This window comes from Hyperolius riggenbachi, chromosome 6, assembly GCF_040937935.1.
Source record: "Hyperolius riggenbachi isolate aHypRig1 chromosome 6, aHypRig1.pri, whole genome shotgun sequence".
NCBI lineage: Eukaryota > Metazoa > Chordata > Amphibia > Anura > Hyperoliidae > Hyperolius > Hyperolius riggenbachi.
Window position 1 is genome coordinate 269,024,616 of NC_090651.1, and position 19,536 is coordinate 269,044,151.

The 19,536-nt window shown below is 44.1% G+C and overlaps 1 protein-coding gene across 1 annotated transcript in view; it reads right to left on the reverse strand.

Annotated features, from left to right (window-relative positions):
• Positions 1-19,536, reverse strand: part of ZBTB16 (zinc finger and BTB domain containing 16) — a 187,351-nt gene that overhangs the window by 164,438 nt on the left and 3,377 nt on the right. Inside the window, exon 2 of the mRNA XM_068242792.1 lies at positions 500-1,800. Within this exon, the coding sequence (XP_068098893.1) occupies positions 500-1,728 (1,229 nt within the window). The 5' untranslated portion in view covers positions 1,729-1,800. The remainder of the gene's footprint in view (positions 1-499; positions 1,801-19,536) is intronic.

The window sequence follows — 19,536 nt, forward strand, 5'->3', positions numbered from 1 at the left end:
ACTAGTTAAGTCTAGTCAACAGTCACACAGACTACAGCATAAAGGGGGTGTTAAACAAGTAAAGAAAACCGGAAAGAAATTCTATTCTCTTCATGACCCCAAGACTCAGCTGTGAACTTATCGTCCTATAGAAGTTAAAACCTTCTTGAGAAAAGCCAATGGAAGCCCAGACCATTGATGTAGCCCCACAACAAGTGGTCTAAATAAATATGTCCTGAATACACTAGAGGGAAGTTCACAAACTGCATGGAACTTAGGGCTCTACAGTTCTAAGTAAATGAGGGGAATTGTTTGAAGCAGCATCTAAACAATTTATTATACTCTTCCCCATAAGCATACACGGGCAAAAATAAATTGTCTTACTACACTCAAGTTTCAATGCCACCAAGGCACAAGTAAGGCTCTGCTCTGTCCAGAAGCACAAAATAAGAAATTATGGGGGGGTCATTTTATTAGGAGTTCTACTTTAAACCCACTTGATAAATTAAAGCACTCTTACCGGTGATGCTCCACAGACTCATTATCTGGCAGGTTTGCTCCGCAAACACTACACCGTTCACCGATGCCTCTACCTTCAGTCTTCATCCCAGCTGCAATTTCACCTAGTTTGCTGAACAATTCACGTTGAATGAAACCTTGTGGTAGAAGTCCTCCATAAGCACTGAAGTCCATAGAAACAGCCAGAGCTGGCTGCATGTGTAGGGCAGATGCCATGGAGGTTGGCACACTGATCAGTGATTCACCCTTATGATGTGGGAGGACGGAGTAGACACTAAGCTGTTTCTCTGAGTGGGAAAGGGTGTGCTCTGGTCCAAGACTGAAGCCTTGACCCAACTCAAGAGCTTGTTCAGAAGCATTCTCATCTCTGCTAAAGTTGAGATCTCTAGCACTTGTGATAACACTACTGCGGGTTGGAGTTCCTGGGCTCTCCTTGCTTTTATCATCTGATTTATCACCTCCTGAACCACTAGTTTCTGCTGGTGGGCTGTGTTGGTTGCAGACTTCATCAACCTGCATGACTTCAGTTTTCACCTCTGACAGGCTTTGAAGTCTGCTTGTGGAGTGCAAATCTAGTGCATTTTGTTGCAGTGCTCCTTGAAGCAATGATTGCCCAATAGTCATTAAGCTATCCACTGCAGCCTTGGTCGGGCTCATGCCCGAAAGTCCATAAGACGTCGACACTGATGGACTTTGATCCACCAGACTTTGATTACCCATACTGGCATAACCACTCTCTTCACTGGAATGCTTTGCATTTAACATAGTCTTTATATATCTTGCCTTTCTCTCCTCTTCATCATCCATGGCCTTGTCACCCGTACACATTTCACCATCATTTTCTTCTGAAGCTTGTATGGTTTCTAAGATCTTCAGACACTGTTCTTCTAAATACTCTATTTCCAGGATTTCTGCAGCATACAGCAGGTCATCTAGATCTTCCACCTTAGCCTGCAGAGTGGCAGTGTAAGCATACTCCAATATCTGCTGAAAAGTCTTTGGCGACAGAAAGTCCAAAGTATAATGTTGGCTGCTACGGTGGAAAAGGATTTCAAACATCTTACTGGTACAAGCCAACACTGTCCTATGGGCATGAAACTCTTGAGTATCCACCATGATCACCACATCACAGAGTGTTCCCGCCAACCGCATCTGGTTGGCTTTCAGGAGAAGACCTGTGGGGTGATTAGGGTTCTGCAACTGTATCATACCCATATTAGTCAAATCCATAGTGCTCCTGGGGTCTAGTCATTAGTATGTTTGTTTCTTCTTATGGTGAGCCAAACACTGGAACTGGATGACCTGTGAACACAAGAAAAACATTTTGAAACAATAGCATAGGAGCGAAAGTACATGATCATATCATTTACACAAATGTAACCTTAAAAATATTCAGTATCACCACCTATCATATCGTGTGTTCTGAACCAGCATCACCAAATGTATAGTTAGGCCTGGTGCACACCAGAGGAGTTTTTCTGAGCGTTTTGAGTTTTTAAATCTGCTGGAGCAATGAGGTTTTGTAAAAAAACCCATAGCATTACATTGGGAAGTGCTTTTGAAACCTCTAAAAGCTCTTCCCAATGTAATGCTATGGGTTTTTTTTTTACAAAACCTCATTGCTCCAGTGTGCACAGACACATAGGATAACATTAGCAGCAGATTTAAAAACTCAAAACGCTCAGAAAAACTCCTCTGGTGTGCACCAGGCCCTACAGAGTACTCAGTAAGCTCATGGTGAACCACAAATCCTAGAAGTGTGTAATGGGCTACAAAGGACCAAAAAGTACTTCTACTAACATGCTATGGAAAACAAAAGTTTGCCTTCTTAAAGAGACTCTGAAGCGAGAATAAATCTCACTTCAGAGCTCATAGTTAGCAGGGGCAGGTGTGCCCCTGCTAAACCGCTGCTATCCCGCGGCTAAACGGGGGTCCCTTCACCCCCAAACCTACCCCTGCAAAATCAACGACCAACTTGGTCATAAATTTTGCTCTTCCTGGAGGCAGGGCTAACGGCTGCAGCCCTGCCTCTCAGCGCGTCTATTAGACACGCATCGCCGCCTCTCCCCCGCCCCTCTCAGTGAAGGACAGGGGCGGCGCCAGGGGGGTGCTTGAGCACCCCCTAGAATTGTCCAAGCACCCCCAAAGCACCCCCTGGAGTGAACTGACTTCAGGCGTCTAAAAGACGCCAAGTCAGTTCACACAGCGGCAGCACGGAGCAGCAGGCAGGGCTACGGTAAGATGGCCGCCCGAAGCCCTGTTCTGCAGACTTCGGGTGGCCATTTTCCCATAGCCCTGCTCTCAGCATGTAGGCAGGAAGTCTCGTCGTGACGTCGGGAAGGAAGAGGATCGTGGGCGCGCGGGCGCTTCGCGCCACAAGGAGGTCGTGCCAGTGGTCGGGAAAGAAGGTCTTCTGGTTGTAGGTGAGTAAATGGGTTTTTCTTTTCTTTTTCAGGTGGTGCTGATTGTGCATATTGGGGTCATTTCTGCTACGGATTGTGCATATTGGGGTCATTTCTGCTACGGATTGTGCATATTGGGGTCATATCTGCTCTGGATTGTGCATATTGGGGTCATATCTGCTCCCGATTGTGCATATTGGGGTCATATCTGCTACCGATTGTGCATATTGGGGCCATATCTGCTACCGGTTGTGCATATTGGGGTTATTGAACATGTTTTTTTATTCAAATCTGCGCACATTACGTCTATTTTCTTGAGAAAACATGCACAATTATGTGAATTTTCTGGGGAAAGGGGCACCAATACTTGGGCCCTCTGTCTTTGCGTTGCACTTTTAAAGGGAACCCGAGGTGAGCATAATATTGAGGCTGCCATATTTATCTCCTTTTAAGTAATACCAGCTGCCTGGCTGCCGTGTTGGTCCTCTGCCTCTAATTCTTTCAACCATAGACCCTGAACAAGCATGCAGCAGGTCAGGGGTTTCTGACAATATTGTCAGAACTGACAAGATTAGCTGCATGCTTGTTTCTGGTGTAATTCAGTTCACTACTACAGCCAAATAGATCAGCAGGGCTGCCAGGCAACTAGAATTGTTTAAAAGGAAATAAATATGGCAGCCACCATATCACTCTCACCCTGGGTTCACTTTAAATTAATTACAGTTAGCCCCGCCCTCATCCGGTCATGACCACGCCCATTTTTCGCCGCGGCGCGCGAAGCGCGCCGCAGGTTGTAGCCACCCCCATTTTTTGCCGCGGCGCGCTTTGCACGCCGCAGGTAGTCGGCTCCCCCGGAAATTGGTCCAGCACCTGCTTAGCACCCCCTAAAAAAAATTCCTGGAGCCGCCACTGGTGAAGGAAGACTGAGAGGGGCAGGGGAGAGGCGGAGGTACGCGTCTGATAGACGCACGGGAGGCAGGGCTGCGGCGGTTAGCCCTGCCCCAATGCGGAAGCGCTCCCCCACTGAACGGAGGGGATTTGGGGGATCAGGGACCCCCGTTAAGCCGCGGGAAAACGGCGTTTTAGCAGGGGCACACATGCCCCTGCTATCTATGAGGTCTGAAGCGAGATTTATTCTCGCTTCAGACTCTCTTTAAGACTTTGCAATTATTCATGTTAGAGTGAGTTCTGAGATGTCTCCCATAATGCATCACTGCTGAATATGCAAATCATCCATGGTTGTCCCTGTAAGCTAAACCCCTTCAGATCTGCTGGAATGCAATGATGTGTCAGCTTGTTAAATATACACAGAGCAATAAAACCAACATATAGAAAGATATTGCAGACTTGGTTAAAATTCTAGTCACAATGTAATGGACAGAAGTACAGTAGGTATGGTCAATGAGATGCAAATAATTCCAAGTTGATGCAGAATAATGTAAATGTATGAGGCGTGAAAATGGACCAATCAAATCCCACCAAGGTTTAAACTACCTGTCGATCGCTCCACCCCAATTGGCGTAAACTCGGCGGCAGCTCCAGGACCACTCCATGCTGATTGGCGTGAATGGCCCCTTATGGGACTTGCAGGAGAGCGCGCGCCGATGCGCACGCATCTCTGCTCTCATGACGGAGCTCCGCATTCAGTCTCCCAGTGGCGATCGCCGTCTAATAACTATGCACAGCGCTGCGATCTACAGCACTGCTGTACTGGGGACAGCCATGTGACACGGGACACAGGAGCGATCCGCTGTGATAGGCTGACTGGGGGAGGAAGGGAAAAAAAAAAAAAGATAAAATATTGGTGGAGCTCTGTTGGTGGGGAGAAGAGGGGGGGGGGGGGGGGGGCGGGGAAATCACTTGTGTGCAGAGTTGTGCGGCCCTGCAGCAAGCTGCAGTGGCCCATTTAGTAAAAAATGGTCTGGTCACTAGGTGGTTTAACACCACGGTCCTCAAGTGGTTCATTTGATTGGTCCTTTTTCGAGCCACATACATTGCATACAAGATTCATATAATGCTGCATGAACTCCAAATTATTTGCCTCTCATTGACCATCCCTAGACATAAGCGATTTACTGGGTTGGCTCAACATTAGCGGATTGCTGTTGTACTACCTTCCCAAAAGCGAGGCAGAAACTGCTTTTCCTTTCCTTAACCGCTCCAACTTTGGCATTTTTTTTTTTTTTTTTTTTTTAAGATGCCCAGCAAGATACCAAATTTCTTAGCAAATGCAACCTTTGCTGCATTTTGTGTGCAGTTTGGAATTGGGCTAATCAAATGCAGTTTTGCCCGAAGGGGGCAACAACATTATAGCAGAAAAGACGCACTGCACGATACCGATAAGGTGGGGCCATACAGTACAAAGTATGCCTCACTGCTATTGTAAACACATGCATAGCTCAGGTACTGTACCACACAATGTGGAATGCTCCATAGAAATAATCAACTGACTGTGTGGAACAGACCTTAAAGAACAACTGAAACGAGCGGTATATGGAGGCTGCCATATTTATTTCCACATAAACACCTGATATGCTTGTTTAGGATGTATGGCTAAAAGTATTGGAGGCAGAGGATCAGCAGGGCTGCCAGGCAACTGGTAATGCTTAATAGGAAACAAATATGGCAACCTCCATATCCCTCTCACTTCAGTTGCCCTTCAGATAGCACACAAAATATTTTATCTTTTTTTTTTCCCCCAATGAAATTATATATATGCACATTTAAAAACATACATTTGCTTCTACTTTTCTAAACAAGTATGTTTCAATGGGACCACTAGTTAAGCTTTGCAAAGTTTGACCTCAGAGTCAGTGTCACATGATGGAACTTGAAGATAGGAGAACAGACATTAAATCTGGTGAAGGACAGAGGTCAGAGAGTTCTGCTAGATGCAACAAATTCAGAGGAAGGAGAGGTTAGTGAGTGGCGTTCCACAGGGATTTGTGACAGGAGAAATGATGTGTAATGTCTTCATTAGGGGCATAACAAAATGACTGAGAAAGAATGTGTCCCATAAGGCGGGGATGACCAACGTGTTCACATTTTCATGAACAGCCCTAGCAAATGACTGCTCAGCGACTGAGGATATAGCCATTTTAGATAGGTCTGCAGAAGAATTTACTTATTCGCCAGATAATCCCGTTATTTTGAGATTTGTTGATTAAGGCCTTTTTCACAGTGGGACGTTGCGTTTGATGCGACGTTAAAGTCGCACACCCTGCCCCTAAAGCAGCACATGTAGGTTATGAAATTAGACGTTATTTTGCACTGCGTTGTGTCTCTTGGTGCACCGTTTTCGCTGCATACTGATGGAACAAAAACGGCGCATGCGTTACATATTAAAAAAAAATAAAAATACATTACTGAGCATGTGCAACACAACGCAGCAAATTTATTGCTAAAAGCACAGCATGCAGCACTTTCTAAATATTGCTACACACAACGCGATGTGTGCACTGTGAAATGTTGCAAAGACTTAGTATTGCTGTGCGTTATGGCCCATACTCACGGGCTACAAATGTCGCCGCAACACGCGGCGCGCTTGTGTTGCAGCGACAGGTCGCCCGTGAGTATGCGGCGTTGCACGGGCGCACACCCCGAACCGTGGCTCATGTCGACGGGCGATTAAACCGCTCAATCGCCTGGCGACAGTCGCCGCCGCAACTCCGCCGCAACTGTCGCTAGTACGCGTGAGTACGCGGACTAGCGACAGCAACAAGATAAGTATTCCATTGGGCTTCCTGGGGGGGGGGGGGGGGACGGGAGGCGCAACAGCGACAACTTCCGCCGCATCAGTTGCCAGGTCCCTCCGCCGTGTGTATGCAGAGGGACCTGGCGACGAGCTGTCGCCGGCCTGTTGCGCACACGCTCACGTGTGCTGGCGATGGGCCAAAAAGTTGCCCGTAAGTATGTAAACTCCAAGGGACCAAGAAAAGTAGTTTACTATATCAGAATTGGTCATAACTGTATATTGAAACAGGTGGATTTGCTGGGACCAGAGGATAGCAAGATTTTACTGTATAAATCTCCCCCTCATCACACCAGTTTCCTATTGCTTGTGTAAACGATTAATCTTACTATTAAAGTACTACAGCAATAATTATTTGCATCACATTAGACTAGACATTCCACACATATCAATGATACTGGAAACAAACCTAAACTTCTAAATAAGGACACTGGGTTATTCTCACAGGGATCTGAGATTCAGTTCTACTGAGGTCAGTTTTGGGTTGTACCCCATTGGTTAAGGTTTTAAAAGCCGTTTGTGGTCACTTACAGCTACACTAGGAGCACAAGTCTCTCCCTAGCTCTATGAAGGCACTCAGTTGTAATTCACTGGAGTGGTTTGAAGTGAATGATTTGTTTTCAGTGTTGTAAGCTTTTGTTGGTGAGGGCCTTAATAACTTGTGTAATGTACCAGCAAGAAAGTGCACTCCATACCCTGTGTGAAACATAACTATGCTTCATCAAAATCAAGAGCCTTTATCACCTGGCACTGTGCAGTCTGAAGCAAGTTTACAGTATTCAGCAGATGTCTCAATAAAGGATATTTAAATGTTACACACACAGCCTGGGGCAGACTTTCTCAATCTGTAGCTTTAAAAGGTGTGAGCCTTTGCCTAGTCTGCACTGTATGTACCTTGCTGTTTCCTGGGATAGTTGGCTTACTATACCTTAATGTACCTGGATATAGTTGGCTTACATTGCTGAACTTGTTACATACACTGTATTCACTTTTGCTATCGGATCAGTTTGGCAATAGACCACTTGCTGGCAGTAAGTATGCCATTGATCTGAATAAATTAGGTACAATTGTGGCAGTTCATTTCAGAGAGGGGTGGTTTTGCCACTGGCATGTTTCATTACTTCAGTATTTTTGTGACTTTTTTTTTCACTTCTGGACTGAGAAGGATAGGGCTTGGTGTACAGAGGCACCAGAGTAGAATAAAAACGTTTAAAATCAGTATAAAAGAGGGGGATGTTCAGGTGGACTTACCTCCCTCAAAAATATAAAACTCAATTGAGTCACAATATATCAATACAAAAATATTTTATTGAACTCCACTTAGTGCAACGCGTTTCGCAGGTGTGGTCCTGCTTCATCAGGCAAACAGGAGTATAACTCAATGGGTCTAGATGCAGAAGTGAGCGCCTGGGTCTAGATGCAGAAGTGACAGAGGCGCTCACTTCTGCATCTAGACCCATTGAGTTATACTCCTGTTTGCCTGATGAAGCAGGACCACACCTGCGAAATGCGTTGCACTAAGTGGAGTTCAATAAAATATTTTTGTATTGATATATTGTGACTCAATTGAGTTTTATATTTTTGAGGGAGGTAAGTCCACCTGAACATCCCCCTCTTTTAGACGGATTTTAAACGTTTTTATTCTACTCTGGCGCCTCTGTACACCAAGCCTTGCTGAAATCTTGAGTCCAGCCTCGGTGGAGGGGTGCTACCCCGTTTCCTATCTACAGAGAGCGACATCGTAAAAACCTGAGTGGGGTCAGGTTCTAATACTCCCCACCTGCACTTGAAGTGGTTGCCTATGGGTAACCCATGCTTGTGAGTATATCTAAATATTTTGCCTTTAACCACAACCAACTTAATACTACACCATATCGGGCTCTCGATTTCTCTTTGTTCTTCCAAGCATGAGAAGGATAGGGGTACAGGGGGAGAAAAGGGTGGGTGGGCGCTGCTAGGACACAGAGTAGAAAAGATATAAAAAGGGAGCCTGGAGTGAGAGGCATATGGGAGACTACCATATTGATTTTCTTTTAAATAATACCAGTTGCCCGACAGTCCTGCTGCTGATCTTTCTGGCATCGGCAGTGTCTGAACCACACACCTGAAACAAGCATGTGGCTAATCCAGTCAGACTTGCGGTAATTCAGAGCACCTGATCTGCATGCTTATTCAGGGTCTATGGCTTAAACTTTTTAGAGGCAGAGGATGAGCAGGCCAACCAGGAAACAAGCACTGTTTAAAGGAAAATATATATGTCAGTCACCATATCCCTCTCACCCTAGGTTTCTTTTAAGGTCTGGAAAGGAAGGGGTGAGGGAGTGAGTGAGTGAGTGAGTGAGTGAGTGAGTGAGTGAGTGAAAAAGGACAATTTGCCATATTCTGCATTAAAACACACCTACCTTTAGGCTTTTTTTTCACACAATTTCCATTGCCTCACACTGGACATTATTGCATTGCATAAGCAATGGTATTCCAATGGGGCTCATTGCAGTGCAATGTGGCAGGTCCCATCAGGATAATGCACTGCATGCACTGCCTGAACAGTGTAACAAATGGGTTTACAGTGGCAGTGAGGCAGACTTTCCTTGCACTGCATGCGTCACGTCACACAGTTAACATGTGATGCGACTTTTCAGATCCATTGCAATTTAAGAACAATAGCATTGCAACAATCTTCATAGTGTGAAAGGAGCCTTCGATTTTAATACATTCAGACATGAATACATATTCCACAATGCTGTGTAGCATACAGTCCTCTCCAGCCAGAGGAGAAATGACCAACACTATGGAAGCATAGAAGGGCTAGGGGTGATCACAGTGTTTAAACAACAACTGTAGCAAGAGGTATATAGAGGCTGCCATATTTATTTCCCTTTAAGCAACACCAGTTGCCTGGCAGCCCTGCTGATCTATTTGGATGCAGTAGTGTCTGAATAACACCAGAACCAAGCATGCAACTAATCTTGTCAGTTGCAAAATCAATGTCAGAAACACCTGATCTGCTGCATGCTTGTTCAGGGTCTATGGCAAAAACAATTAGAGGCAAATGGATCAGCAGGACAGCCAGGAAACAGGTATTGCACAAAAAGGAAACAAATATATACATCAGCCTCCCAGGGTTGGAACACACTAGATCGTCTTTTTGAGCGTTTAGGGATCGCTTTCAAATCGCTAGCCATTTCCCTAAACGCTCTGCCAATGTAAATGAATGGGGCAGATTCCACTACAGCGATTGTGATTAGGCAAATAGCAATTGCAGGACATGCAGTATTGTATAGGAGCAGGGAAATCTCTCCCATTTTTGTTTATTCATCACACTAAGGCCTCTTTCACAGTGGGACGTTAAAGTCACACGTTATAAAAATGTATAACGCAGACTAACGCATAGCAATAAGTGCGACATTTACAGTGCACACGTTGCGTTTTGTGTAACAATATTTAGAAAGTGCTGCATGCTGTGCGTTTAGCAATACATTTGCTGCGTTATGTGTGTTGCACATGCTCAGTAATTTTTTTTTTTTGTAAATGTAATGCATGTGCCGTTTTTGTTCCATCAGTATGCAATGAAAACGGCGCACTAAGACAACGCAGTGCAAAATAACATCCAATTTCATAACCTACATGCACGTTAGGGGCACGTTGTGCGACTTTAACGTCACATCAAACACAACGTCCCACTGTGAAAGAGGCCTAAATGTCACCAATAAAAACTGGCCTGTGATTGGCTGCCTCTGTTTACATCTCCCCTCTATGCATTCTATGAAATAAGCCCCAGCAGATGAACGCCTCTGCATTCGACCACAGTCTCTCCAAGCAACGAGAGGGAGTCCATTTAGTTTTTGCAGAATAAAGCATTCCAATCCACAGCAAGAAAAATAAACACTTTCCAGAAGGTCATGCAGGAATTTTGGAAGAGTAAATGGACAGTAATACCCCCAATATGTCACCAAAATTCTACACTGCATATTCCCTGCCACATGAAAGCATTTTATAGTCTGCACTGCAATTAAAAAAAAAAAAAAAAGGAAACTTATGCAGAGCAATCTGGTTAACCTGGCTATCTAAACACTAAAGCAGCTAAATACAATTGTTGTACAGAGCCTGATTGGCTATCCTGAGGCTGCTTCTAACACACTGGATAACATTGCTATCGTAACCCTGCCTGAACGTATAAAGCAGAACACCTGGGTGCGTAGACTGATGGAAGAATCATTCCTTCACTCCGTGGCAATGTAGACAATTCTGAAGAGTTACATTTTAATCTGTTCACTGAATCACCAACCTGGACTAGACAGCACTTTAGTAGGGGAATGGTGGCTTCATGTAAAAAGGGAACCCAAAGTGAGAGGGATATGGGAGTTGAGATGTTTATTTCCTTTTAAAACAATGCACATTTCCTGGTTGTCCTGCTGATCCTCTGCCTCTAAAGCTCGCCATACACTGGTCGATTTTCCATCAGATTCAACCAACAGATAGATCCCTCTCTGATCAAATCTGATCAGAGAGGGATCGTATGGCCACCTTTACTGCAAACAGATTGTGAACCGATTTCAGCCTGAAACCGATCACAATCTGTAGAGCTGCTGCCCCCTCCCCCCCCTGCATACATTACCTGCTCCGGCCGGCACGAGTCCCCGCTGTCTTCTTCTCCGCTCCGGCTACTGAACTTCCTGTCCAGGGGAAGTTTAAACAGTAGAGGGCGCTCTACTGTTTAAACTTCCTGCAGGGACAGGAAGTTCTGTGTAGCTCTGGAGCCCGAAGCGGAGAAGAAGACCAGCGGACTCGAGATGGCTGCAGCAGGTAATGTATTACCGCTGTATTGCGAGAAAAATCTTCCGCACGGATGGGGGCGACGGGAACGATCGATTTCGGACGGAAATCGATCGTTCTGTCAGCGGTGTGCTCGGTGATTTCACAGCCGTTTACGATCACTGTGATCGAAACGGCTGTATATCGGCGGGAAAATCGTTAGGTGTATGGGCCCCTTAATACTATAAGCCATAAACTCTGAACAAGCAATGCAGCAGATTAGGTGTCTGATAAATTTGACAAGATTATCTGCATGCTCATTTCAGGTGTGTTATTTAGACCCTACTGACCAGAAAGATCAGCAGGACTGTCAGGAAACTGGTATTTAAAAAAAAAAAAAAACACATGGCAGCTTCCATAGGTCTCACATTTCGGATTCCTTTTAAATCACAATCATCTCGCTCCAGGTCTGTTCCTTAAAGCACACCTGAAGTGAGTGGGATCTGGAGGCTGAGATGTATTTCCTTTTAAGCAATACCACTTGCCTGCTGATCCTTTAACCTCCTTGCCGGTTATCCCGAGCTCAGCTCGGGGTAACCTGCGCAGGAGGATTTCTCAGGCCCCGCTGGGCCGATTTGCATAATTTTTTTTCCCTACACGCAGCTAGCACTTTGGTAGCTACGTGTAGTACGGGATCGCCGCCACTACCCGCCGATTCGCCGCACCGCCCCCCCCCCAGACCCCTGCACAGCCTGGCCACTCAGTGCCAGGCAGCGCTGAGGGGTGGAACGGGATTCCCTATGACGTCCATGACGTCTGTGACGTCATCCCACCCCGTCGCCATGGCGACTGGGGAAGCCCTGCAGGAAATCCCGTTCTGAACGGGGATTTCCTGCTAAGGTGATCGGAGTGGGTGGGGGGATGCCGCCGCTCATCGGCTGTCATGTAGCGAGCCCTGGGCGCGCTACATGATTTGAAAAAAAAAGTGCTGTGCTGCCTCCTTGCCGGCGGGAATTAGACCGGCAAGGAGGTTAAGCTATAGATGCCTTGTTTCAGATGTGTAGTTCAGACACTACTGATTCATGAAAGATTAGCAGGACATCAGCCAACTGGTATTGTTTAAAAAGGCAATAAATATGGCAGCCTCTATATACCTAAAAACTGAAATTTGTACACATCAAGCGCTCAAACATTTTTTTTCCTCAAGCCAGTTAACAAAATTGTTCAACATAATTAACCAATGTTTTAACTTGATGTTTCACAAACTACAGCATGTTATTTATACCTCTACTTATCCAGTGGTCACTAGGCTGGTGTAGCCTTACCAGATCTACTTAGGTTAATAGGTGTGCATATACAGTATTAGTGTAATGCTTTGCAAATAGTCTGCCCTCAGAACCCAGAATCACTTGACCACAGCTGTAGGCCTGATAGTGAAGTGTAGTGGTCAAGTGGTGAGCAGTCTTGACTTACAGCTCAAGGGTCCTAGCCTTCAGTTCCATGTGTGGCTCTATTAGAATGGAGGTTGAGGTTCTCTTAAGGCAAAGAACACACTAGACTGTTTGTGCGCATTTTCTGTACAGAAAAACTGAGAACTCGTGTTAATCAATGGGCTAGTTCACACTTGGTTTTGAGTGCAGAAAAACAACACCCTGACATTCTGCATGATGACTAGGTACATTCTGACAATTTTTCTCTATCAATTACATTAGCTGCTGTAAAAAAAAAAAAAAAAAAAAAAAAAAAAAAAAAAAAAGCAGAAATATGTGTGCAGAAAACTGAAAGTCAAGTGTGTTCCCTGCCTAAACCAATAATTTCAGCACTGAGCATTCCACAAAAAATAAAATAAAATCTGAAATCCTGCTGAGGGTGGTGGTTGGATGGAAAAAAAAAAAAAAAAAAAAAATCAGAGTCAAGTACAGGATAGATTAGGTGTGAAGAGTAATTAATAGGATACATTAGTGGTAGATAAGGATATTGGCTAGGGATCACTTAAAGGGTGTAAACTAGGGTTAGCCATGGGTGGAAGGTTGGTTCAAGAAAGAAGAGGCTTAAACTCAGAATCTAGGTTGCAGCATGGCTATCAGGTGGGCTAGGTGAAGGGCAAAAAAAAAAAAAAAAAAAAAACCTGTGGCAGACCGGGAAACCTTAAAACTACATGCAGGATTGAGGCCCAGTGCACACAAAAAACCTCTAGCATAGTGGTTCCCAACCTTTTATGAGGTATCACCCCTTAGGGGAAGACTACTTACCCGTCGCCCCCCTTCTCTTAGTACGGTATACCCTTACGCCAGGTGGTGGTACCAGTGGAGGGGGTAGCGCTGTGACCTTGCCAGCTAAAAATAGCCGGTGACTCAACTACTTTGCGCCAATTCCCTTACCGGTGTAATGTCAGCTATTGCAGCCCCGCATGCGCAGTAGGAGCCTGCGTCCCATCAAATTGTGCAGCCACGTAAAACGTCCTAAATATCTCCGCTTCCGCACCACGTACACTCCTGAAATTTTCAGTGGAGGGAGGGGACCCCTAGATCTAGCTCTGTGCCGAATTGCAGCCCCCAAGCCCCGCTGGTTCCCGAGACTGATTGCAGCAAACCTATCTCGGGAACTAGCGGGGCTCGGGGGCTGCAATTCGACAGAGCTAGATCTGGGGGTCCCCTCCCTCCCCTGAAAATTTCGGGAGTGTACGTGGTGCGGAAGCGGAGATATTTCAGGTAAATAATATCTAACTTCCCACTGAGCATGCGCGATACTCAGTAAGGAAGGCTGCTTCCTGGCTGCAATATCTGACATTACACCGGCGCGTGACCAACGAGCCCTGAGGAATTACGCAACTCTATCATGCACACTTGCATATTTTATACAGATCATATTTTTTGACCATAATTTTCTTAAAAACGAGTGACACTGCGACACTTTATTTTTTCTGCCTTTTCATACTGATCGTCCCCCTGTCGCCCCCCACAAATTTACCGCCCCCCCTTAGAACCCAAATTGTCCACCTGGGGGCGATCGCCCCCAGGTTGGGAACCACTGCTCTAGCAGATCTGCAAAACGCTAGAGGTTTTTGAAGCAGATTTTCAGAGCGACTCTAGGCATGTTTAGAGAGGTTTTCTAAATATGTCTAGTGTTTTTTGGTGTAGCAGATTTCATATATTGTTACAGTAAAGCTGTTACTGAACAGCTACTGTAACAAAAACGCCTGGAAACCCGCTCTGATCTAGCGTTTTACAGAGTGGTTTGAGCTTTTCCTATACTATAACATTGAGGCAGAAACGCCTCAGAAATCAAAAAAATAAAATAAATAAAAAAATGCCATTGAAATACATTAGCCAATCATTTTTCAATCCCCAAGAGTTTTTAAAAATGCTACAGAACCACTCTGGTGTGCACCAGCCCTGACTCATCACCCAGTCCACAGCAGAGCATTAACCCCCCCCCCCCTTCCCCGAATTCCACTTTTCATCCAGTACATGCATGCTCTCCAAGTCTGTATGAATGTCCCATTTCCAATCTCAACCTTAAACTACACTGCTACATTAACTGCCATCTAACCAAGAGGTACCCGACATTAGATTGTAAGCTGATCTAAAGGACAGGAATGGAAACTGAACAGTTGTGTGCACAGAAACTGTACCATAAATTTGTAGCAAGTGTATTTGATGTGTCCTAGTGATCATGTGACAAAGCAAGGTTTCAAAGCCCTGTTTAGCAAGTAGAGAAAAACTTCCCCGTCACAAAATGCTCCTTAAAAAAATTAACCGGTCATGAAAAACATGTAAAGCTGCCATTCACAAAAAGCATCTGTTATAACGTGGGTCAGCTGCACCCCACACCCACCCATTCTTTTCCCACAAGAGGTCACAGCAGCCCACGTTTCTCATCACCATAGCAGTGCATCATGCAACATAGCCACAACTTGTAAACAATTAGTACACTGCAACAGTCTGGTCAATGACAACTTTTAGCCGAGTAACTGCTACATATGCAAGCATTTGAAAAAACAAAACCAAAAACCATATTCTAAAAAGAAACCAACTGGCTGAAAAACAACCTGTGACAAAACCAGCACCAGCTCACTTAACAGCAAATAGCATTGCAGAAGCTGCGTTGAGGTTCCAACCTCTGTAGACCTTTAATCAGATTCTGGAAGCAGCATCATTATTAGTCAGCATGATTTGTACATTTGATAATGTATATTAAGCTACAGAAGAAATACTAGTACAATGCTAACGCAACTCGCCTGCATACCATTCGGGTCTTACCCCAGATCCTCCAAGTCTGCTGATGGAATGGCACGTCCCAATCACTGCTCAGTCAACAAAACAATCAGACGGAGGGAGGGGCCATTATTGTCCATACATTTCCATTAGATGTGATTTTCCTTTTTTTTAATCAAATCTAACAAAACAAAACCAGAAAAAGTATTGAGCAGTGTATAACCAGGCTTAATACAAATCCACAGCATACACAATCCACACACAGCCAAGGCTAACTGAATATTGCCTGTAGAAGTGGACTGGAAGCTTCCTGTGGTAATAAGTAACACTCATATTGGGGAAACTACTTGTTGGAAACTTCACGTTTCTTGTTTTCAAACTACATCCAAATTTTCTTCATAATTGTTAGATACTGAGATTCAGGCTACTTTCACACTATATACATTGCTTATCCTAAAAAAATAGGATCGCAACAGTGATTGCAACCGGCACAGTGTGGTACACAGCCCACAGACTTTATGCTTGCACCGCATGCGCCACCCGGTAACACTGCATGCTGTGTGTTAGGTCATCGGAAATAGTCATGCCGCGCAGGCTCCCTTTGAGATACAACTGAACTGAGTTGCAATGTGATTATATTGTCTATTGCGCCGTAAGGGCATAGCCTGAAAGGAGCCTAAAGCAGCTTTTTGCTGCCCAAGATTAACATTGCAAATAGTGTCAGATGAAAATCTAACACACCAGACCCCCCAGAAAACAGATTGGCACTTCCCCTTGCCGCCCTCCCCTCTCCACAGAATGGGACAAGCAGCTCAGTTGTAGCTAAATCAAGTACCCACATGAGAATTATTACCTAAAAAACAAAGAAAAAAAAAACCCTCGGCCAACAATCCAATACTCCTATCATACACACATACACACACAAATAAGAATCTATTGAGAGTGTTGTATTTGGTGGGACTCAGCCCCAGAACCCTCACAAGAAGCCAAGAAAGACTATGGCCACTGCCCCTGTACAAGCCTAAATGGTACACACATCCAATTTTGACTGGCGAATGTTACCACTTCCATGTAGTCTGACCAAAGAATATACGTCTAATTCACAGTGCTCTGTTGCATCACAGAATAATTCTTCATGTCAACTCACTGCTCATACAATTCTATGGCCCGTTCACAGTACTGCGTTGTAACTGATCACATTATTCTAACTTGTTGCAGGCAGGCTTTGCGTTAAAGCCTACGACCATTCTCCATTGCAGTTCTAACTCATTACACATGCGTTATGCAATAAACCACTGTAAATCCAGCCTCAAAAGAGCTATTGGCCAATGTAATATTTTGGCACTTTATAAAAACAATAATAATACTACATGGACATGGTAAAATTGGCCGACAAGACTGGATGTGTGTACCGTTTAGGCTTATACAAGGGCATCTTTTATAATGCTTGGGAAAGAAAACAAAACAGCAGTATAGAAATGCAGGAGACTGACTGTAAGGCTTTCACATTGGTTTTCAGAATAGTTTATTTCACCAAGCATGACTGGGTCTTGCCCGGAATTCGGTTTGGCACAATACATAGCTCAAGTAGAAGATAGAGGTAGGTAATAAATAGTCACAACGTGCAATTACCAAAAGCAGAGAACAATGTACAAGAAACATACAAGAGTTAGAAATTGTGACACAAGAAGGTCCGATCGGTTTAGTCTTGTGGGCAAGTTGGCCCAAATGCAGTATGCTAGGTTTATTTCGAAACCATTCAAATGTACGTACATACTACAACGTTAACACTCACATACATACCGATTTCACACAGGTGTGCATGAGGGGAGTAAAAATGTGATAATTGTAAATTGGCAGACATCATGCTGCCTGAGTTCCAAAGAGCCTATAGAGTTCACCATACATCCCCGTAACTGCCTCCTAGGAGGTTAGTACAGCATTGCCTTCTGGAAGGTTAGTACAGCACTCTAGAAGGCTACTCAGATGACAGTCAATGAAAACCAAAACAAGTCTTACAAAAACAAACACACCAGAATCCTGTACTTCTATAGGAAAGTACTGTATTAAAAAAAAAAAAAAAAAAAAAAAAGGGTCAATTTCACTTTTGGATAGCTTAACCACCACCGAAAAAAGCGAGCCCAACAGTCAAACCTGAAAGTATATACTGTACACATTCTAAACAATCTCCTTTTCTGCCAAGCTCAACTGTAAATTGTCCGAGGCCACCTAACAGATAAAATAACACAAGGGCGGCTATTTATTTTTGAGCACAACTAATACAAACCAGCAACAGCCATAAACATAGGTTTGCTTTACTCAGTAACAAAAGAACATGCCGTCTGTGAGGATGCTTTATTGTACTTGTCAGACTTCGAAGAATGGTGAGAATTAAGGTTTGTGAAACAAAGTACAAAGCGTGAAGCTTTAACATTAAGCCTATTGTAGCAGCTCCACCTAAGCAAAAGGGGTTACCCTCCAAAGAGCAGTATATAATTACACGGGATACCTCCCAAACTCCCTGCACTGCAATACAATCTAGTTCACACTGTGGGCACCTACTGTTCTGTCTGTAGCAGGAACTCCGGGTGCTGAGGGGATAAGGAATAGCCGGTCCATAGGACACACAGCCTATAGGATTCTACTGGAATAAAAACTTACTGAATGTAGAATGCCTGCAGGATACTTTACCCCATGTCTGGCATCTCCAGCATCCAACTGTGCTGATTAAATACAAAGTGATATGGAAGACCCAAAATGGCAATATATTGCCAAGCCTGTAATTTTTATTCAACATATTGATCCAGTAGAGGGTGCCTAGAGTTTAATTTAGCAGATTATTAGTTCCTTGTTTGGCATTACTGGTATAAGCTTACAGAGGATAGGAGAGGCACAATTACATAGAATATAAATTCATGCAACATCAAAAGTCCTCTAAAAAGGAGTCCTACAGTTCTCATGAGCATGCTTAGATGAAGTATGGATTGAAAGACTGAGTAGTAGCAGTACAGTATTGTACCTTGTTAGCCATCAGTAAACGAAAGTTTTGAATCCGGATGATACCATTTATAGCCTAACTGAATAGAAGGAGTAATCTTTCAGCTAATAAGCCTTCTTCCGAGCGTACAGGAATTGAGTCTGAAGAAGACTCATTAGCTGGAAGCTTACGTTTTCTCTTTTAAAGTAGCCAATAAATGGTATCATCCTGATTTAGAACTTCTTGCCTTGAAATACTTAGTTGGCCAGATTAATAAAGAAATATGGCCAATAAGCAAAAATAAAAAGAAGTTATACATACGTTTGGTATGAAAATCCTTAAACTCACGCCAAGCAACTACCTGCATCCGGTTTGGCCAGCGCTGCCAAGGTTTGTAACAAAATTTGCACAAAATGTAAGAATGCTACACAGCTCCTCCTCATGGCAGGGAGAGGAGCAACAAGTCCTGGAAGTGGTGAAACCAATGCACTGCTGAACATTGTACACTATTGAAAAAGTTCCAAACATTTCACTCTGTGCATGACCACATTGTAAACTCTACGGACATAAAAACAAAACAAAACAAAAAAAGATAGGGAGAAATTTAAAAGCGAAAAGTATAAAAAGTAGTACAGAAGTGGCCTTGAAAAATAAATCAATCACTTTTAGTACAAACATCTTTGGTGGTCAGCAGTCCCACCAAAGCTTGGTGTTGAGGACCAGCATATGCCATGCCCTTATGTACTAAATGGAGATTCCAACTTTGTGATCTATTGGGAATGAGGATACTGACTCTAATACTCACCTGCTAAATGGTGTAAGGACGTTCAAAGAAGTCCCTACATAAAAACTCATGAGAAGATGCCAATATTGTCCAGATTAGAGTTCCCAGCTTCAGACACTACAGAATACCGTCAATGTTGACTTGAGATTTGTCAG